The sequence below is a fragment of the Cydia splendana genome, chromosome 20 (genome assembly GCF_910591565.1).
Source record: "Cydia splendana chromosome 20, ilCydSple1.2, whole genome shotgun sequence".
Classification (NCBI taxonomy): Eukaryota; Metazoa; Arthropoda; class Insecta; order Lepidoptera; family Tortricidae; genus Cydia; species Cydia splendana.
The window spans coordinates 10,700,005-10,723,001 of NC_085979.1; the positions used below are offsets into that span (position 1 = coordinate 10,700,005).

Sequence of the window (22,997 nt, forward strand, 5' to 3'; positions counted from 1 at the left end):
ATAAGCTATGCTCGCGAGGTCTACGGCTCACAGAGGCACTAGTAATATGTACCTATACATAATTATATATAATTAATATATATACTATAATTTTGACGACCGGTCTGGCCTAGTGGGTAGTGACCCTGCCTATGAAACCGATGGTCCCGGGTTCGAATCCTGGTAAGGGCATTTATTTGTATGATGATACAGATATTTGTTCCTGAGTCATGGGTGTTTTCTATGTATTTAAGTATTTATATATTATATATATCGTTGTCTGAGTACCCACAACACAAGCCTTCTTGAGCTTACCGTGGGGCTTAGTCAATTTGTGTAAAAAAAAATAAAAATAAAATATAAACAGGATCTTAGATTTATAACGAAATATAAAGTGTCCCACATTCATTGCTCTTGACTGTACCTATGTATAGGTACCGCGGTTGTATAAGACCATTAAAATACACCTTTATTTAATTAATTGATTGACGTTTTGTATTGATTGGTTGTTATTGTTAACAAATAGGTGGAAATATTTATAACTATGATGGAATCGCATTCGGCCGCGATATGGCCGAAATCGGCAGAGTGTTTGCCTTTGAAGTTTTAGTTTTACTATCTTTTGTGAATGTGGTAAGTCCCAAATTACGTATGATGCGTAGGTATAGTTACAAAACATTATCTAATACCAAAATACCTAGCAAAATTTTCTATGGTCAACAATAATTTAATGTAAATTGTAAGCACCTATTATAGTGTGAATCAAGCGATCTGAGCTAGTTTACTCAAAGAGTCTCAAGAATACAATACCATTGAGTGGTAAACCACAAATTAGGATAATCCCCTCGTAGTAAAAGCAGATTATAACCGCCTTGAAATGTTAGTATAGATTAACGACTCTATTTCTTTAAACAATAGACTACAAAATACACTAACTAAATAATGGCTAACCCAACTTTTTTTGCATTTAACAACCATCGACACCTGTCGTCTTCGAGCAACACCGGCTTCCGACACATCGGAAGGGAGGGGCCCAAGCGATATCTCACCGTACAAATCTTTCTGCCATTTTTCGCGGGGGGAAAGGTGCACACAGTCGCACTTCTCACACACATACAAAATCCAATCTGTAATGACGACACAAATACATAGAAAATGACACACGTCAAAGACAAATCTTGCAAACCTCGATCTCTTTTTGTCTACGGACGAGTGACAAGTGTCACAACACGTACACTAACACATTTTCGTTGCAGTATGTTATTGTATTCTGAGAGATGAGAAGTCGGATTTGTCGCTCGACCGATCCGCAATTTGTACTGAGCGAGCAAAATCGATAAATCCAACAATTACATGAGACTAAAATATAATAATTGTGTTTGAATGTAATTAAACGTATGATATGTAAAAAAAATATTACATGTGAAATGTAACACTTTCTTTTTTGTAAATTTGATGTCCCCGACCTCTTTTTATAACAAAAAACCGAGCAAACAGGCATTTTTGTGCAGCAGTGTTCACGCGCGCGTCTGGACTCGGTCTAGTGAAAAATCCAAGTGCAACTAGTTTTATTACCCGCGCTAGATTAGATTGACGCGCTAATCTTGTACCTCGGCAGAGGGGAAATAGTGCGAATGCCGCCTCCCAAGCCTGTCGTGGCTAAGGTGCATGTGACTTTCCAAAAGATTGAATATGATATTATCTTTTTAGACCATTTTAACCCCATTCAACAAGAAATAAGGTTTAGAATTCAATATACATGCAATGTACTTCTAACTTATTTTGTAAGTAAATTGGTTGGCGCCTTCGAGAACAAAAGCAGATAATAGGATTGTAATAGAACAATGCCATTGTTAGTACAGGTAAGTGAACAAGCTCAGTTGAAAGAATTTTATCTATATCCGAAATTAAACTTTCGTGAGACATATTTTAAACTGTTTAGACGACGACGGTTTCACACACTTGAATTTTTGAGCTTGAGGAAGGAACCCCGACAGGCCCGAAACATGTCGCCAATATAGCGACTAAAAATTCAAGTGAGTGAAACCGTTAACGTCTAAACAGTTTAAAGCACCTATTACGTTAAAATTGAAGTTTCTAAAACACTCAATTCAATTTTAAGGCCAAGCCTTGTTAAGTTGTACAGTCACCTCACCTGCAATAATATGTTACACAACGAATGCCGCAAAAATATCTGACACGATCTTATTTGTAGAGTCATAAGAGCGTGTCACATATTTTTGCGGCAAGGCAATGTCAACTGATATACAATATTTAGGTACGTGTGAACGGACTGAACGGCTGACCAACTAATCGAAATGAAACTTTCGTGACACATATTTTAGTTTTAGTCGCTATTGGCTGACCAACTTGTTGTATTTCAGCACGCATACAATCCAAAGTACCACCCATGCTGCCAGGAACCAGGCCAGAACGTCACCCTGGCTATGATCATCGACGCCTTCGAGATCTACGGACATGATCCTACTGACAAGTTGGATCATTTTGCCCATTATCAGCTTCAGATGATGAAGATCAAACGCGCGCCTGATCAGGTGAGAATTGAATGAATGCAAACTGCCATGAAGGGGAACTTACGTATTTTCGTAACAGAAAGAAAACAAATACTGGACAAGTGCAAGTCGGACTCGCCCACCGAGGGTTCCGTATTCCGTACTAATTTACTAACAACAAAGACAAATGATAACACTAAATATGTGCATGACCTACATACCGTTGAGCTCATTGCTCTCACTACGCTCGAGATTCTAATTACCTACAGATGCTTTCGCTTGCTCGGGACTCATAAATTCTCAGTTGGGCCTAGCAGCAAATTCTGACTTTGCTCTCTTGTTGTGTAAACAACCTCGGAAATAACCAACACCTTGTAGTTTATAAAAGTAAATATATTTCAAAGCTGTTATTTAAATTACAAAGCAACCACTTAACGGATAAGATAACTTCATTTATTTTATGATCAGACGTCCGTTCGGTTTCGTCGCCCGGCCAAGAATGCCCCTGCGCGCCAAGTCACCTCACTCCCGTTTTACGCCATCGGACATGACGTCACCAGAATAGTCAATGTAGCTACTAATTAATGTTTAATTCTTACTAAATGTAATAAAACCTTACACTCGACCATCCTGATGACGTGCATGTCCCCAGGCACGTATCTGGTGAAACCAAAACCTTACACTCGGCGAGCAAGGACATTCGAGACCCAGAAATACTTTTATATTTAAAATTTTATTCTAGAAAACTATATAAACTATCACACAATCTATGTAAACATAAGTTCATCATTCTATCATTCGTATCTAAATACAAATATAGAACTAGTATTTTATTTTTATTATATCAATTTGCCTTTAATTATTAACATTATATCATTTATCCAAGTAGCGATATATTTATTTAGCTCTTTATCATTGAACCAAGTAATCCAGTAACCTTATAACTAAAAAGCCTTGTAACGAATTATCCTTGTAGCCTTATAACCAATTATCCTTGTAGCCTTATTTATAACCAAATATCCTTATAACCTTGTAACCAGATATCCTTGTAACCTTGTAACCAAATATCCTTGTAGCCAAATATCCTTGTAACCAAATATCCTTGTAACCTTGTAACCAAATATGCAATCGAGCATATATCCAAATTCATTCATCTCGTTCCAGGCCAAGCTAAGCACGCCAACCATTTCCGCGTCTTCTAGCACTCGACCTGAAACGAGACAAAACAAAATACATTTGCGATATCTAGTTTTCTGAATCGTCTACCTCCTCTATGTAAGAAACATCGTTATCGCTTTCATTATCGCTATCGATTTCTAGTGAGGCTATATGGATCCACGGACGCATTCTGTCCGCAGCCACTGTAGTTTTTCGTTTATTCTTCATCCCTTCATATCCAGAAATGGGAGCTACCTTATAACGATCGTTACCTAGTACCTTAACGACTTTAAAGGGGCCTTCGTATGAAGGCATAAGTTTGGTACTCTTGCCATTGTTTTGGAATGCAATTTTAGTAATTTTTACTAATTCACCATTCTTATAAGAACGCGCAGGGCGCCTACCTTGATCATAACGTAATTTTTGAGCGTCTTGAGCCTTGTCAATCCTATCCTTAACCTCGCTACGAATAGACGTTAGGGACGATTTATCTTGTGTCTTATCTGCAACTTGATTTAATACAGGATTATATTCGCTTGTCATTTCAACCCCGAACATAACTTCAGCTGGTGCCCTACCGATCGTCTTCTGCACTGTATTGTTTAGTCCCCACTGAATTTTGCCTAATTCCCTGTCCCATTCTCTCTCATCCGTCCCAAGACCCTGAGCTGTCAGCGAATCGAGGATCGTTCTATTGTATCGCTCGACCTGGCCATTGGCTCTCGGGCTGGCCACTGCGTTCAGAACATGTTTGATGCCTCTGTCTAAACAATACCTTCTGAACGCATGGGAAGTGAAACATGACCCACGATCACTAATGATTCGATCAGGCACCCGGAAGGTGTCAAATATATCCTGTAATGCCCTTATTACGTTCTGAGTTTTCGTGTTTTTGACCGGTTTTATAAATAGGAACTTCGTAAATGCATCTACTACGGCTAATATGTGAGTGTTTCCTATCTTTGATCTAACGAAGGGCCCAAGATGGTCTATATGCAGCGTATGAAACGGTTTTTCAATCTTTTCTATGGGATGTAAAAGGCCTTCCTTTGCGTTTGTACCCTTTTTGGCATACGCGCACTCAATGCAGGCTCCTACATATTTCTTTATGAACTTTTTCATCTTTGCAAACCAGTAATTTCTTTTAACTCTATCTAGTGTTTTTTCAAAACCTACGTGACCTATATCATCATGATTACGCTTGCATATTTGCCATCTTGCGCCCTTCGGCACTACCCACCTCAAACATTCCTTATCACCGCCTATACATCTAAATAATTTATTGTCCCGTAAAACGTAATTAGATTTAATGTATTCTACGCCTTTGGGGTCTAGATTGCTACTAATAGTATCGCGGATGCGGCACAGTTCCGAATCACCCATTTGTAGCGTAAGAAGCCAGTCATCATCGCAAATCGTCATGACAGAAGGGTATTGTTCGGGACATTCGGTATCTACATCAGTAATGGGATTTCTAGATAGCGCATCGACGTGTGCCATTTTAGTTCCTGCCCTATATTCCACCGTGCATTGAAATTCTTGCAGTGCTAACCACCACCTGGCGATCCTAGGTATAAGATCGCGTTTTTCGAAGGTGGAGCGGAGGGCACTACAATCGGTGACTACCTTAAATGGTTTACCTAATAAGTACACTCTCAGTTTTTTAAGCGAGCATATCACGGCTAATGTCTCCAATTCATAGGAGTGGAAGTTCCTCTCCTCCGGGGTAGTTTGGCGACTGTAATACGCCACCGGATGAAAAGAACCCCCACTCCCCGCGCGTCGTTGTAGGAGAATTCCGCCTACGCCTAACCTACTCGCATCCGTGTGCAGTTCGGTCTCCGCAGTAGGATTATAGATCGCTAATACAGGCCTATCAACTAACTTTTCTTTTAACGTTTTAAACGCCTCTTCTTGATCGTTTCCCCACTCCCAAGTGGCATTCTTTTTAAGTAGTTTTGTTATAGGTTGGGCTAACTGAGCAAAACCTTGTATAAATTTTCTAAAATAACTCACGAGCCCTAGAAATTGTCTAGCATTATGCACATTTTCGGGTCGTGGGAAATCGACCACACTTTGAATTTTTGTCTTTCCCGGCCGCATTCCTGCCGAACTGATTTCGAACCCTAAGTAATTGATTTCGTTTTGTAGAAAACTGCATTTAGATAAGTTAAGCTTCAGATTAGCCTTTTTAAGCGACAAAAGGACTTCTTCTAACCTACTTAAACATTCCGCGGAGGTATTACCAAAAATTAACAGGTCGTCAATATATACAGTAGCTTTATCGAATCTGGCCGGTCCCAGCACACGGTTCATCATACGTTGGAACACCGCTGGCGCGTTCGCCAGGCCGAACGGCATACGGTTATATTCGTATTGGCCATCCGGCGTGACGAACGCTGTCAAATGCTTACTACCTTCTGAGATTGGTACTTGATAGTACCCGGACATCAAATCCAACGTGATGAACCATGACTGGCCGGCCAGACGAGCGATCTCGTCTTCTATCACCGGTATTGGGTAGCGTTCTTTGACGGTTATCGAATTAAGTAATCTGTAATCGACGCAAAGTCTGACTCCGCCATCCTTCTTTCGGACGAGTATAATAGGACTAGCGTAATTAGATACGGATTCTCTGATTATACCGGCTTGTAACATATCATCTATCATCGCACGGACCTTCTCACGTTCATGATGTGACAATCTGTAGGGTCTATATACGACCGGCCGCTCACTGTTTAACTCTATATTCATTTCGGTCGTATTAGTGCAACCTAGGCTGGACAAGTCAGAGGCAAAGCAATCTCCGTAACGATTGAGAAGTTTAACGAGCTTGTTTTTATCATCTTCGGTAACATTTCTACCTATGTGAAGTTGTTTCTCATCAAACGGTGATGACGCGGCGTCTTCTACAGTTATTTCATTTTTGTACTGACATACTGTTGTACCTATATCCGACAGCCTATACACCGCCTCTACACGTTCCGCTCGCGCAAACACAAAGTTTTCTTGTAGGTGACAAGACGATGCACAGGGCATAACCATTACAAAAAGGTTACCTTGCTTCACCTCATAAACCCCGCCACAAACTACATACTGATCTTGAGGTTTCCCTACCACTTTAGTATTTAACACAACGTTGCCACTAAACTCTGTCCCAGTAGCGGCTCTTACGCTAGCTACCCCATATATCTTGTTACGTGCTACAATCCTTACTCTCTCTAACTTCTCATCAACACGCTCTTGTAAGTTAGGAAGCTCTGTACCTATGTGTAAAAATTGTAACTTACTTGCATCTTTGTAAACCACGATATGTGATTGCTCAGAGTAAGTCTGACCTATGAGCATCGACTTCTCAAGAAGACTATCATTAACTACCCTACACATAACGGTGGCTGACACGCCATCAATTGTTATTGTCAACTCTGCCGATCCTAAAGACTGCACAAGCTTATCACCGAACCCTATCATCGTACTAGGAATGCAATCATGAGAAAGCCCAAGACGAGAGAAACTGGATTCTCGTATAAGAGTGACCTCACTTCCTAGGTCGACAAAGGCTCCCATTGTCTCACCATTAACTTGTACTGATTTTCGAAATTTGTCGGATGGGTTAGATCCGTATATGCGCATAACTCTGGGTGCAGTGTCAGCCTTTGTCGAACTAGAGTCCGACTTTAGCTTACACATCTCTGGTTTGTGGCCCACCTTTTGACACGTACTACATTTAACTAAAGGCTTAGGACAGCGAGAATAAATATGCCCTTTCTCCTTGCAATTATAACAAAATATGTTGGGATTTACTTTCGCGCCGGCTTTACTAGACGTCTTATCATCAGTCCCAGCTACGCTCCTATCCTTAGGCAATGAAAAATTTACGGATGATTCTTTATTATTACTTAATAGAAATTTGAGAAGCTGATCAGGTTCCTCACATCGTAAAGCCAAAGCACTGGATCGCATGGTCCTGTCACCTATGCCATGAATAAGGCAGTCGACTGCCCGCCTACCCGTAATTTCGCATTGGTTTAGCAACGCTAATTTTTCATAAAAGTAAATTTCAATGGATTCTTGGTACTTACTCCTACGTTTCAACATGTCTTCTAGTAACTGACCGTAATTTTGTTCTGATGGAAATGCGTTAGCCAATTTAGTTTGCCATTCATCCCATGAAAACAAAATTGTATTAAGGCTCTCAAACCAAGTCTTAGCTAACCCTGTCAGTTTCTGCATAGCAAAATGTATAACTGTCTTCTCGTCCCAGCCGTAAACCTTAGCACACTCGTTGACTTTCTTTAACCACACATCAATCCTTTGATTTTTTTCGGATGGGTTAAATTCTGGAATAATGTTTTTATGGTCAATATTTCGGTTAATCGGAATTTGGCTTTGTGTTGTCGGCTGAGACGGTAAGACATCTTTAATCGATTTGATTATTTTGACAATATCATTAGAAGAGAAAGAAGGACTACATGACCTTTTGTGCCGTCGATCGACGCTCGTGGAATCTCTTCCTGCCCGGTCACGCGTTGCTCTGGGACCCCGCTCTCGGCTGCGGCTGCGCGGCTCGCGGCTGGTCCCGGCTCTCGGTAGTCGGCTGCGGCTGCGGCGCTCCCGGCTCGATCTTGCCGACGATTGGCGTTCGCTCCTCCGTGAGCGGCGCTCGGCGTCCTTTTCTTTCTGCAGATCCTCTTCCATCTGTCGAATGCGCTCTCGCTCTCTCTTTAGAGCCAGCACTCGCTCCCTCAAGCGGCGGCTGTGGCTGCGGCTGCGACTCCTGTGTCGCACGTTCGTCTCACTGCGCCTCGATCGGGAGCGATCACGCCCTGGAGTCACTAAGCTCCGGCGTTTCCCATCTTCTTGATTCATTATCTGAAACTCGTCGTATATACATAGTAGCATTAGTACTTCAACTAGGGATACAGGGAGTAACTTTAGGAGACTAGAACTTTAAGATTTCTTGTTTCCTTTCATATCTCGAAAACGGTGCGTCCTAGCGCAAAACTAATGAAAATTTAGCCCCCCCTTCAAATCCCCATAGACCCTAGGCCCCACGATTGAAAAATAAAAATAAAAATTGAAAAATCTTAAGTTTTTCAAAAATTACCAAGTGTTTACAACTTTCATGTAGTATAGTACCTTGAGGCACACCTGCACAGTAGTAGTATAGTACCTTGAGGCACACCTGCACAGTAATTAAAAAAAAACCCAAAGTCAACGGTGTCACCTGCATGTCAAACTACCACGTGGCAGGCGTAATTCAGAATGTTGTTTTGTAAAACACGTTGTTATCAAGTTAAAACACGTGGTTGCACCACGTGATCGTGTCACTACGGGAAAATACCGGAACAGGTGATGTCACAACTTATCCCGAAGTTTATTGAAATAAAAATATTTTATTCTAGAAATAATATATACTCAATTACATCTAAATATTTTACACCATACTAGCTAACTTGACTATACACTCGTATCCAAATTACTTATTATCATATTATAACAAATATACATGTGAGCGAGTACTTACGGAATTTCGTTATCCCACTGGCTGACTTGTAAACAACCTCGGAAATAACCAACACCTTGTAGTTTATAAAAGTAAATATATTTCAAAGCTGTTATTTAAATTACAAAGCAACCACTTAACGGATAAGATAACTTCATTTATTTTATGATCAGACGTCCGTTCGGTTTCGTCGCCCGGCCAAGAATGCCCCTGCGCGCCAAGTCACCTCACTCCCGTTTTACGCCATCGGACATGACGTCACCAGAATAGTCAATGTAGCTACTAATTAATGTTTAATTCTTACTAAATGTAATAAAACCTTACAGTTGCAATAATCAATATTAATGTATCCATGTCTGTTTTTATTCGTTGCAGTACATGATCAATGAGCATGTGCACATCGCGGTGGACCACCTCGGCAGGTTCATTCACCTGCACGTCAAGGAGCTGAAGGTACCCTTTTAATATCTTTCACCATCGACCAATAAAATCCATCCCATTGTCCTCCATCCTCCTCCTCCTGGCAGGTTCGCCATGTGAGGTGGGGCGTTAAAGGAGAACTCAATAGTACGGAATATATGTTTATTCTGTCTTAAGTAACAAGTACAAGCCATACTAAGCTATGCACTACGTGTGTAGGGCATGCTCCCGGGAATTCCTGGTTCTGAATTTCCCGGGAATTCCCGGGAATTTTACAGTGTCAAAAGAACCGGTACTAAAGACCCGGTACCGGTACTTCCCGGTTCTCATCATATGATTATTTATTGCCATTTCAATAGTAGTATTGTTTTAAATAACATTTAATAATGGTGCTATGAAACGGGGGACTCAAATAACCCGACAAACTAACCTAGTAAACTAGGCATTCCAATATTTCCAATCGATATTACGGATATTGTAAAAATTCACCCAATTTTCTATTTCAATTTTGTTTTTATCTGAAACATCGCTCAGTACTTTTAAGCCGGTTACATAAAGGACTATGATATTAGTAATCTATGTATCTTTAAACAACTTTTAAATCTCAAGTAGGATATTACCTATATTCGAATAATCTTCTTCTAGTAATGGTTTTATATGAAAATATTCCGTTCTCGGGTCAAATTTTAAACTTCTGTATGCCGTACCGTCATAGTGCTGAGTGCATCGACTACGCTACGGCCGTGTACAGGCGCAGGCAAAGTGTGCCGGTTAATTTCGTAAAATAGATTGGAACGCCGGAAGTGTTTTTTTTTTAATAAAATTGGTCATTTATTAATACTTATGCAATAATTTATATGAAAATAAGTAATTCATAACATAAAGATTGTACGCTAACACAATTTTTTTTATAATCATAAGATGCGTTGAGAACCGGGAAGAACCGGGAATCCCGGTTCCGGCCATACCCAGAACCGGGAAATGAAATTCTTGGTACCGGGACCGGTACTGCATGCCCTATACGTGTGTGAGTAAGGCGTAGTAAACACACTACAATACGGGCCTTGCTCCATTAATTGATAACTAATGATACACTTGCAGGTCCTCCTGATAGCTCTAGAAGATGCGGTTGACAACATGCTAACGATGTACGACAACCACAACGCCATCAAGACGGAGCGCGTAGCCACCTACAACGCGGCTGCAAACGGCGCAGTGCCGTCAGAGTTCTACCTCAGTCAAGGTACTGCTATACTGATGATGATGATGTCCTCCCAGACGTATCCGTCGATGGCGACATCCTGACAAATTATGCTGGAGTTTGACGTCAAGATCTTCAATCTTGCTATACTACCACATAGTCAACAACGTGATAAGACATTTTGACGATATGCGACAACCACAAGGCCATCAAGACGGAGCGCGTGGCCACCTACAACCAGGCGTCCAACGGCGCCGTGCCTTCAGAGTTCTACCTCAGTCAAGGTACTGGTATACTACCACATAGTCAACAACATGATAAGACATGTTGACGATATGCGACAACTACAACGCTATTCAGACGGAGCGCGTCGCCTCCTGCAACGCGGCTGCCGGCGCCGTGCCATTAGAGTTTCATCTCAGTCAACGTAGCAAGACAAACAGAGCATAATATTGACGGGAATTTCAAATTCCTATGCTCTTCAGACTTGCAAGATCTAATTATTTAAGGATCGGAACATCATCTTCATAGCATATCGTCCATTCGCGGGGTTAATAAGAACAGAAAAGCTCTCACTAGCCTGATCGTCTCTACAGCATAACACCTCTAAAACGGAAGTTCAATAACTTAACAGTAACGCCTCAAAATGGACGGGATCCTTATAGTTCTAAGTTCAAACAAAAAGCAACTCTAAAGATAGGAAGCGCCTTGACAATACAGGCGTGTTCAGATATTTTTGAGCACATTTGGCCACTCCGATATATTTAATGGCGACTGTACTAGGACTAGGTATTCTTTTTGCAAATTAAGAGCAGTAATTTTGTAGAAGTCGCTGTTCCCGCCCGAATGTGGAGACGAGAGGAAACAGCAAAGATGAGAAAAGAGGAATCAACGCCAGGGAAAAGAGGAAACATTCGAATAAGACGTATAGGAAACAGTCAAACATGAAACAGTTAGTAAATAAGATAGTGTCATGAAATAAGAGAAAACAGCTTCTTCTTCCTCGCGTTATCTCAGTATTTTGCCACGGCTTATGGGAGCCTGGGATCCGCTTGACAACTAATCCGAAGAATTGACGTAGGCACTGGTTTTTACGAAAGCGACTGCCATCTAACCTTCCAACCCAGACGGGAAATTAGGCCTTATTGGGATTAGTCCGGTTTCCTCACGATGTTTTCCTTCACCGAAAAGCAACTGGTACCTAAATATCAAATGATATTTCATACATCAATTCCGAAAAACTCATTGGTTCGAGCCATTGCCTAAATTTCATTGCAGAATACTACTGCGGCCGCAACGTGTACATCTTCGTGTCGGAGCTGTACAGCGACATCTACAACATGGGGCGCGGGCCGGCGCCCTACTGCAAGGGCCGCGGCTTCCACTTCCTCGGCTTCGTGCACTTCATGGACGACAACAAGTATTATCTCGAGGAGGACCCCAGCTTGGCCTTTGCTACTGATAATTATTTGCATGGGCTCGAATGTCATACTGACGTGTGTATCTACAGGTGAGATCAATACGTTGCAAAACATCTACAACGACTACAAGTTCAAAAACTTTAAGTGAAAAGTTCTTGTAAAAAATTTCCATGTCTACAGACTCCGGCGCACTAAATTTACATAAAAATTGTAGAACATGAAGAGCCCTATCGTGATATAAGCGCTTCTGAGGGGTCATTAGAAGAATATATTTCGCACGCACTCGCTTACTCCAACACTGGCCTTCTACTTCCTCACACTATAAATTCGGACGAAATCTCATTATGACTTCTTATGGCCACACTTGGAGAGACTTGCGATCCTCAACAGTGAGGGACATTAAACGTTAAATATTCGCAGAACGCCCAGTTGGCCTGCTACAAATTAGAACGAGCTTTGCCCTATCTCTCTAATAAGAATGATTGTCGCCAGGTTCCCGTTCAAGAAAGGCTTGCAGCACGAGCGCGACGTGGTGACGCTGCCTAAGGCGCTGGTAAAGTGCGGCACGGAGGTGTACAAGCTGCCGCCTCTCACCGCCGCCTCCTGCATCATCACCTCCGGCTCCTTCATCCTCGACTTCAACATACAGGGCATACGATTCCGCCACTACGATTACATTCTGGTAAATGGATAGTTTACCCCTCTCATTGTCCACGGCATCTTTGCTGATGATAGTTGCTGCGTTGAAGGAGGTATTTTGAGGAGGTAGTCTTTCAAGAGCCGTTATCGACTGCGAGGGCTGTATAATACGATAGTGGATTGGCATTTCTTGCCGTATAATATTTAAGTTTCTATCGGTTGATATGATAAAATAAACTTTTATTGTAAACTAGTCTCACAGAGAAGACCACGTAGGTACCTACCGGACGGAAGACTTATAACGAGAATCGAAGATTTATTTAGGTAGTAAAGTTTATAAAAAAGTTGAAGATAGTTAGGGCCCCTCTCCCATTTAAAATAATGTACCTAGTATTTTTTTATGGGACAGCCATTTAACGAAATTTCTACATTAGCGCCATGAAAAAAGATCTAGAACACCTACTACTATAGATATATTCACCTCGTAGAGTGATAGAGAGTCAAAAAACAACCGCACGTGTGCAATAAATAAACAGAGTAGGTAGGTAAGGTCACAGAATTAGTAATAGTACTACCTTACAGAAAGGACACTTCCTACAAAACCGAAGTTTGACAGCGATTCAGGGTCGAATCATCCTTCGACACCCTTTCAAACTTATGGCAGTATCCCTTTCGACTCTTTAGGGTTGTCAAAATTCAAGTAATTATCTGTGGCCGTGCACGCAAAGGGACGTCAAGTTGTGTCAACCCTAATAATTGCTCGGAGCAATGCTGAGCCGAACGGAGCCGAGTTTGCACGAAGTCAGGAGTGTCTCCCCACTGGTAAGGTTGACGAAATATAAGCCGATCTCTCGAACAGGTTTGAACAAAATCGGCTCACTTATTTCGTCAACTTTACCTACATGTTTTATTTTGTACCTAATCAACTGACCCAATTTTCAGATCCTACCCAACGGGCACATATTTTACACGAAGGAGAAGAACACACCGCTCTTCTGTGACCATCATAAGAATAAGAATAAGAATAAGAATAAGAATAAGAATAAATTTATTATCAAAAGAACACATAACAGAGTATGGCAGGGGTCTCCGCACTAGGCTACGCCTGTATCGCGGGGAACCAGTTACAGTTTAAATAAGAGATCTTAGTTACACAATCAAGTCCGGTAATATCTTAGGTATGTTTTTGATATAATATAACAGACTTAAAATGAGAACTTATAACATACTTATAAGTAAGAAAAAGATATACATTTCTATGGCAAAACATGAAAAATAAACCTAAATTATTTTAACTAAAATATCTTCTGTCTCGGCATAGTTAAGTGATTGTAAAAAAATAAATAGGAGTTTCTTTGCTTCGACGATGGTGCAGTCTTTAAGGTTGCAGTGTTTAAGCATGGCGTTGTAAGTGGTTACTCGGATTCGTTCACCAAAACGTTTACCAAAAACGGAACGTACTTCTGGAATCGGTAAGTTAAAGACACGTTTTTTAATTAAAGAACTATAGCAATGTAATAATGTTGAGAATTTGTGAGTGTGTAAAGAAATTTTCATTAAAAATAATTGACGTACGGTTAAGACGTTTGCTTGAGCATAGAGATCAATGGTTGGAAATCGAAAGGGCTTTTTAAGTATCACTTTTAAAACAGAACGTTGAGCCCTTTCAATTTCTAGCATAAAAGTCTTTGCTGCACTTCCCCAAACTGTGATGCAATAGCTAATTACAGACTGACAGAGCGCGGTGTAAACCATTTTAAGTATAGAATAATCGGCAGAGTTACGTAGCTTTTTGAAAATATAAATGGACTTTCTTATTCTGGCAGAGAGTTTATGTATGTGGTTTTTAAAGTTCAGTTTTTCATCAACTAAAAGACCAAGATATTTTATAACATCAGTATTCTGAATGGAATCGCAGTTACATGAGTTAGAAGTAGGGTAGTCTGTGCATGAATGGATTTTTATAATAGGAGGAAGGAGTGGTTTAGATAGGGCGGTTTTATAGAAACAAAGGAATTTAGTTTTTTTGCAGTTCAGGGTTAGAAGGTTGGAACGGAACCAGTCAGATGCAATTTTCATACCCTTTTCTGTAGTAGCGATTGTGTTCTTCCAGCATGTGTCATTAAAAAGTATAACGGTATCGTCTGCGTAACAGAGAATTTCAGACTTAGGAATTGTTAAATTTAGAACTTCATTCATGTAAACCGTAAAAAGGGTGGGACCAAGAATACTTCCTTGCGGAACACCGAATTTAATATTTTCTGTCGAACTAGTAAAGGAACCTACTCTGACAAGTTGCCTTCTCCCTGTCAAGTAACTTTCGAACCACGACAGCGGGATACCGTGTATCCCTAGATTTTGTAGTTTGCGGAGCAAGATCGGTATCGACACGGTATCAAAGGCTTTAGCCAGATCCAAAAAGACGCCAATACATTTTAGATTTTTGTCTAAATATGATGAGATTAGGTTGACGAGAGTTGATGTGGCATCTTCCGTGGATTTATTCCGCCTAAACCCGAACTGTCTATCCGATAAGAGGTTGTAGCTCTCAAGATACTTGACTAGGCGAGTGTTAACTATTTTTTCTAAAATTTTTGAGAATGCGCTGAGCAGCGATATCGGTCTGTAATTACTGGGAATTGTTTTTGGGCCTTCTTTGTGTATAGGAGTAACGGATGCTATTTTCCATTGGTCCGGAAAACAACCAGAACGTGTGCGAGTGGAACAATACTAATTTCTACGGAGGTCAATTAACTTTTTAAGCCCTTTTCAGTAATTTATATTTATTAACTATAGTTTATATGTAAAGAGGAAACTGTTGTAAACCGATTTCAAGAGTATTAATGTAGAGCTTTTCAATTTGTAGGGATATTTTTTTGTATATACCCCAATTTCTTGGAAGACGGCTACGCAAATTAGACTTTTCAAAAGTCCCAAGGTCATCTAATGGTTAGATCTTGGAGAAATAGGGGGAATATTTCAGAGGTAAAACTATTGTGATTTTGGGTATTATTTAAATGCCTCATGTTGAATTTTGTCTCCAAAAGCGATAATAGGTGAAGTTGCTGAAGAAAATTAAGGTGTACAATTTAAATAACCCTGAAACATACCGTTACAGGTCCCTTTGCCATCCCAGGCGACCCTGGGACTGGCCTGATGCCGGTCCCCCCCTTCTTGGAGCAGACCACAGTCCCACCTTTCTCGGACCAGTCCACACCATCGGGCGGCCCCTTCGACAACGTTACTTGTAAGTATCGACGTATGGTAGGTACCATCTTTCGCACTGTTAGTCTGTTACCTTACAATTCGTATTGCTAAGATGAAATTTACTTCTGCTTACTTTTAAGTTCACCGATTGCCAGTAAATTTTGCTGTTAGCACCCTGTGTTCTTCATCACCACTTAAACTCGGTTACACTTGCAGACTCTCTAGACGGATGCTGGTATATGTTCCCACCGAACTACGGGTCCATCGCAGGCATCAGCTACCTGGACCCGCTCACCATCAACGAGTACAGATTCACGTGCCAGGGATCCGGCAACAAAGTAATTATACTTACTTGTTCTTGTGTTGGTGACAGTGAGATCAGTTGTGATAAACGGTGTGGTAAAGTGCAGGCCTATTATGAATGGTTATATCCACGTGATATAATATCCGTCACTTTTTACCAGAGCGCGATTGAAAGTGACGGATACCGTTTTATCACGCTGTCACCTAGACAACGACCATCATATCCGTACTGGAACGAAGGATGTGATGAGATGTGATGTGATGCAACAACTTGTGGTAACTGTAAGGGCAACATTCCATTTCTGACCGCAGCTGCACTACTAGTACGAAACGCGTCGGTGTTATTGTCAATGTCCATAGTAAAATGAATGGTAGTGCTGCTGTCGTTGGAAATGGACTGTCACCTTTACTTAAGAGCCAACAGGAGTGGTCATTCCTCCATACAAACGTAGTCCTCGTTTTCCTCCGTGGTTTTTGAAGCTAGAGCAATGATTTTTTCAACACAGATTAATATTGTCAATATCTGTGTCGGACCGTTTTGCTTTTTTTGATATTTTTGTTTTTTAAGGCGCTAGAGCCCTTCAAAAACGGCCAAAATGGCCTAATAGACTATGCCGCAATGAGAGGCGTGGTATTCAAAACTGATATCAATTAGCCAAAAAAGCAAAACGGTTCGACACAGATAATTTCATAATCATTTAGATTTCCAAATTTGGTTACGATTGGTTAAGTTTTGGGGGAGGAAAAAGAGGACTACGAAACCTCGATTTTTGTCATTTTTACGCAGGATTTTTCGCCTCAGCTGCAGTTGTCCCTATCGCACTAATTTTAGGGGCGGAGTCAAGTTTCTAAATACGTACACAGCCAGAAAAGTGATGGGCAATAGTCGACATTTAATGTCGATAATCTAGTGATGTAAGAAGTTATCGATAAACCGTCTTGTGTGAAAATATCTAGATCCTAAGATACAAGGGGTTTTGGGTTGAGAGTAGGGAACACATTTTTGTAGTTATGATATACAATCTATTATGAACTTTTTGATTCTAATATTTCAAATTAGAAATCAAAATCAAAAATATTTTATTGCATGGTTAAAATGGGTTAACAAAATTTTTAGGTACCTACAGGCACGCTTCGTAATTGTCGAGCAATTTAGGGTCCTAGCTGAATTGGTTGTTCCATACTTACTCGTGCTCTATGGAATGTCCAATTTAGCTAGAACCCTAAATGGCTCAACAATCACGGAGCGTGACAGTACAAATGATTCATGTTCTGTATATCCTGCCCTACAATGGCGTTAATATTTGGTTGTCATGTCTATACTTCGTTTTTAAGCATTATTGAAAAAAAAAATAGTAAATACTAATATTAACCACTAAGTACATAACTATTACAAAAAAAGCTAATAAATAATTATACGATTGCATGCTTAAAAAAGACACGTCACCTTCACTCTAATGCTAAACAAACGAAGAATAAGAACTAACAGCGATAAGACCGCCTGTTGCTACCTTTATCTACATTGTAAATCGGTTTTAGGGTTCCGTACCCAAAGGGTAAAACACGGGACCCTATTACTAAGATTCCGCTGTCCGTCCGTCCGTCTGTATCTCTGTATCTCACGAACCGTGATAGCTAGACAGTTGAAATTTTCACAGATGATTTATTTCTGTTGCCGCTATAACAACAAATACTAAAAACAGGATAAAATAAAAATTTTAGTGGGGCCTCCCATACAACAAACGTGATTTTTGACCGAAGTTAAGCAACGTCGGGCGGGGTCAGTACTTGGATGGGTGACCGTTTTTATAAATAATGGTACGGAACCCTTCGTGTGCGAGTCCGACTTGCACTTCGCCGGTTTTTTTTTAATTTGTTTTTATGTTTGTGGTGTAATAAAGAATATTTTAGAGTCAGACCAAGAAAAGTCTACAGCAATTTTGATAGCACACGCAGTGCAAGTGTTATTTATATGTCATAATTTCATAGAAGCGACGTTTGAAATAATACTTGCACTGCGTGTTCTATCAAAATCGCTATAGATTTTTCTTGGCCTAACTCTACTTTAAATTACAAAGTAAGGCCTAAATTATAAAATAAGGCCCATCAATGTTTTTTTTTTGTGTTTATTAAACTTGATATTTTGTCTATAGTATTAGCGGACATGGCCTCAAAATTTAAACCCGCTTAAGAATCGGGCCTTATTTCGTGCATTATATACAATACTACCCATTTTTGTGTAGTCATTATTTATACTATAGAAGCATTGTTTGAGTAGCCAATTATTTAAACAGTATTTTTTTAAAGGGCAACGGTGGCAATATTTTAAGGTCTGGATAATAAGATACAGATCTTAATAAGGATATCAATGTAAGTGAATGTTACCATGACTACCAAACAAACAAATGTGATAGAATTTGCCAGCTGGCATTGTAACATTCAGACAGTTACCTATGTACCTAATCTGAAATATGAATAAATTAGTAATATTTTAAACAGGAAAGTAAACCGAATTTTGGCCTTTTGCTGGACACAATCACAATAGTAATTTGTTTTACAAGAGGGCAAAGTTTATCGCCACCGGTTGATGCATTTGCAGCACCAGTGGTAGAAAATGCAAGCTCATCATCAACTGCATAATCGACGTTTGATATGACTATTGAATCCGAGCTTTTTGATCATGAATCATGATAAAACAAAATTTTAGAAGGTCGCAGAATAGTGGATTTAAAATATTTATTTTCTGTGATCTCAAATTGTACATTTGCTGATCTTGCCTTTGTCATTGAAAGACGTAAGGGTTTACACAGAGAATATATATTTAAGTGTAATATGTGCAAAAAAAAGGAAACGATACACTCTGAAGACCCAAAAAGAAAATGTTAGTAAATACTGCTCCTCCCCATGGTTACTTGGTTCCTTATTCAACCTACCTGAAATTAAACGAGTAGGTTAGTAAATTATATCATTTTACATTATAAAGTTAAATGTTTAGGTATCTCAATCACTTACTCACTGGTGGACATGGACGCAAAATTTTTGCCCATCTACTTATACTATCTTATAAAAAATGAAATTTTGAAAGTTAGCACGCTTAAAGTTCGTTTTTTTGCATTAAGGTAACAGATTTTGACATGTCTTATTAAAAATTACCATTGAAAAATAAGTCATAGCAAATATGTTAGAATTATAAATCATATTAATCATATTAATGAGCAAGAGCACCCTAAACCGGCGAGCGTGTATGAGGAATGTTATGAATGTGAAGGAAGCGAAAGTGGTATGTCAGGATCGTAGCAAGTGGAAATCCGTAGTCTCTGCCTACCCCTCCGGGAAATAGGCGTGATTGTATGTATGTATGTATGTATGTATTAATCATATACTTTTTTATATTCTTTTGCTTTCATAAGTAATATAAACTAATTTTTGAAAGCGTTTTTCAATAATTATTAATAAAAAGACACGTCATGATTGTTTACCTTCTTTCTAATGCTAAAAAATAACGAACTATAATAACCGGGCCTTATTTGGTACAGAACCTTGATTTGATAGGTACATCGGATATTCTGGGCCCCTGAGTTTGTTACGTAAAGGACAAATGGTGACATGTGGTTAGAGCTGATACTGTTAAACTAGTGGTTCTGTGCGCTAAGTATAAAAAATAAGCTTCAGCGAACTCATTAAGCCTAGAAAAAACCCTACACCCTACTGCCACTTAAGTCAGTCTTGAGTCTTTGAATCAATTTCCGTAGTAGTACTACTACTACTAAGGTACTAGGAGGTAATAAGGCCTATAGTAGGTATAATAAGGCCTACCTGAAAAATAATGTTCTTACAACAGTGTAACCGTGTTAGTTATTTGAGTAACATATATGTAAAGTGATACAATTAAAAGCTAACAGCAAACCAGTACATAAATTATATCTTATGTACTTCTTATGAATTACACTCTTATAAAGGTTTCAGCTAATTACGCTTAATTACTTGAATAAAGGTAGATGAATTGCGTGCGGTCCAATAGGTAACCACAACTCACGGAGTCCAAAACAATAAGCTGATCAGCAAAGTCAAGTAAACAAAGCCAAGTCACAGTAGTAGAAAGATTATCGAGTTCCGTAAACGTAAGCCGGGTCAAAAAATTCAATCGCAACACAGTAAGTAATAAGTGAACGCCTCGTGGCAGTAACGCACGAAAAATAACATTGCAAATTGTCGGCAATGAGGCGCGCGCGGGTGCAAGCGTACGCATCTGTGTGCGTGCATTACACACACAAATACAGTCTCTCACGCCCCGTCAGAGCGACGGGTATATTCAGCTTGAAATCTCAAAATTGACTTTTAGCTCAGCTCCCGTTTCGTCTTAAGTTTTTGTACCCGTGTATATGAGCTAGTGTTTGCTAGTGTCAGCAGTAATAGTAGTTTACAGTGAAATGCGTTGAATCCGTTAACATTAGGGTTGTCAGAGTTTTACTGTAAGTCGTATTTATAGTACTTATGATTATTAAAACAATGAGTAATTGTTTGACGATAACCCTGCTGGGAGGGAGGAACCAGATGGCCTACCGCGAACCACGCTCGACGTGTTAACTCTCTGTCGCACTTATAAATTCGTACATAAGTGTGACAGGGAGGCACACGTCGAACGTGGTTCGCGGAAGGTCCTCAGTTGGCCTCTTTATCAATCTAATATTTAAGAGCCATAGAGAGGTAAAAAGATGAACTAACGAAGAGTTGGAGGTAGGTCCCTGGAACTGGAACTCTATCTATAATGAAATAAATTATCTCAAAAACTTTTTGGAACTATCTTCATAGGCATATTAATCAGGATTCAATGCTTCACAGCGATTAACAATCGGTTTATTCCAGGGCTTATACTGGTACCCGCAATGGATGGGCGCGCCGCCGCACCACCCGTACCCGCAGGCCAACGATATGCCCAAGCACGAGGAAGGCGGTGGAGACGTCTTCTACCCTCACCAGCAGGGGCCGGAGCCCCCGCCACTTATTGTGCCAAATTTCACCGATTAAATATAGACTGTTTTTTTATTTGCCTTTTTAATTAATTCTTCCGTGATAGCCTATGCATACTTTTTAGGGTTCCGTACCCAAAGGGTAAAAACGGGACCCTATTACTATTAAGACTCCACTGTCCGTCTGTCCGTCCGTCTCTGTGTCACCAGGATGTATCTCATGAACCGCGATGATAGACAGTTGAAATTTTCACAGATGATGTATTTCTGTTGCCGCTTTAACAACAAATACTAAATACATTATAAAATAAATATTTAAGTGGGGCTCCCATACAACAAACGTGATTTTTTTGCTGTTTATTGAGTAATGGTGCGGAACCCTTAGTGCGCGAGTCGGACTCGCACATGGCCGGTTTTTTTTATGTATATTCGATCTAACAAACTTTGCTTTGTCAGCAATGTCATAATCTTTATATCAGCTAAAAGAAGGCTACTACTACGTAGGCCTCTAAATCTCCACAACGCGGTGGTAATAGTCTGATGGTAGTCGTGACATTTTACGTGCTTAACGTAGATTTTTATCCCTAGTACACATATTTAGCAACATAGGCATTAGTCCCAAGATGCAGTTATATTTACCTACGTTAGACCAAAAGTTAACTTCCGATTACTCTGTAGGCCAGGTCAGGGCCACAGGACCTTCCAATAGTCCCGATCCGTCCCGCTTAAAGAAAGCGGGAGAGCCGAAATAGTCACAGCAGTAAATAGAAACCTATTTAATTTTGGTTTACGCTTTACCTACACGAAATCTAAGTTGCGAAATTGAGGTAAATGGAGGATTCTAAAATAAAACAAGTGATATTCAAAAAATACTCGTATTTTAGTCTGCAAGGACAAAGCGGCGGGGCATATTGCACGCTAGAACCTATGGTTTGGACACTTGGGCAGGGGTGCGAAACTCCTGACTTCGGCCAAACTCGGCTCCGCTCGGCTCAGCATTGCTCCGAGCAATTATTAGGGTAGGCACCACTTGACTTCCTTTTGCGTGCACGACCACAGATAAGATAATGACTTGAATTTTGACAGCCCTAAATAGCCGAAAGGGATAGTGCCATATATTAGAATGGGATAGCATGATTCGACCCTGAACCGCTGTCAAACTTCGGTTTTGTAGGAAGTTTCCTTTCTGTACGGCAGTTACTATTATTTATTCTGTGACTTGGGACAGAAAGGTTCTTTAAGACGACCGCGAATCGAAAGAAAGATAAGGTTTCCATCAAGGTGGGCTGAGGATCTAGTCAAGAACACAGGGAAGAGTCAGAACTATTAGTCAAATCAGTTTCTTTTTTCGGACTGTCAAAACGATTTTGCTATTATGGAATTTATATGAAACACTAGCATGTGACGTCGCAATCAAATTACCTACTCTTTATAGTTTCATACGGGTTGTGTCTAAAAATAACTGCTGTCTACGTTTCTTTATTAATCTTCTGGTGCTTTATTTCATGCATGGTGTAAAATTATTTATTTTTAATACAGTCAAATACCCTATTGGTTAGGAGCAATTGAGCATCAGTGCACGACCGTTCACTGTAGAGGTTTTTAAGGCATATCAGCAGAAGTTTTTCGGCTAATATGATGATGATGACAAAGTAAAACCTGTCACCAATCCATCCGGAT

General features: G+C 40.1%; 1 protein-coding gene across 1 annotated transcript; it reads left to right on the forward strand.

Annotated features, from left to right (window-relative positions):
• Positions 1-475: 475 nt before the first annotated feature.
• Positions 476-21,393, forward strand: LOC134800488 (uncharacterized). The gene is made up of 11 exons (XM_063772954.1): positions 476-612; positions 2,364-2,534; positions 9,532-9,609; positions 10,678-10,819; positions 12,056-12,287; positions 12,691-12,880; positions 13,780-13,843; positions 15,547-15,582; positions 15,956-16,084; positions 16,261-16,382; positions 21,214-21,393. Exons 1-11 carry the CDS (start codon positions 550-552, stop codon positions 21,373-21,375), a joined length of 1,389 nt encoding a protein of 462 aa, XP_063629024.1. The 5' UTR covers positions 476-549; the 3' UTR covers positions 21,376-21,393.
• The last annotated feature ends 1,604 nt before the right edge of the window (positions 21,394-22,997 follow it).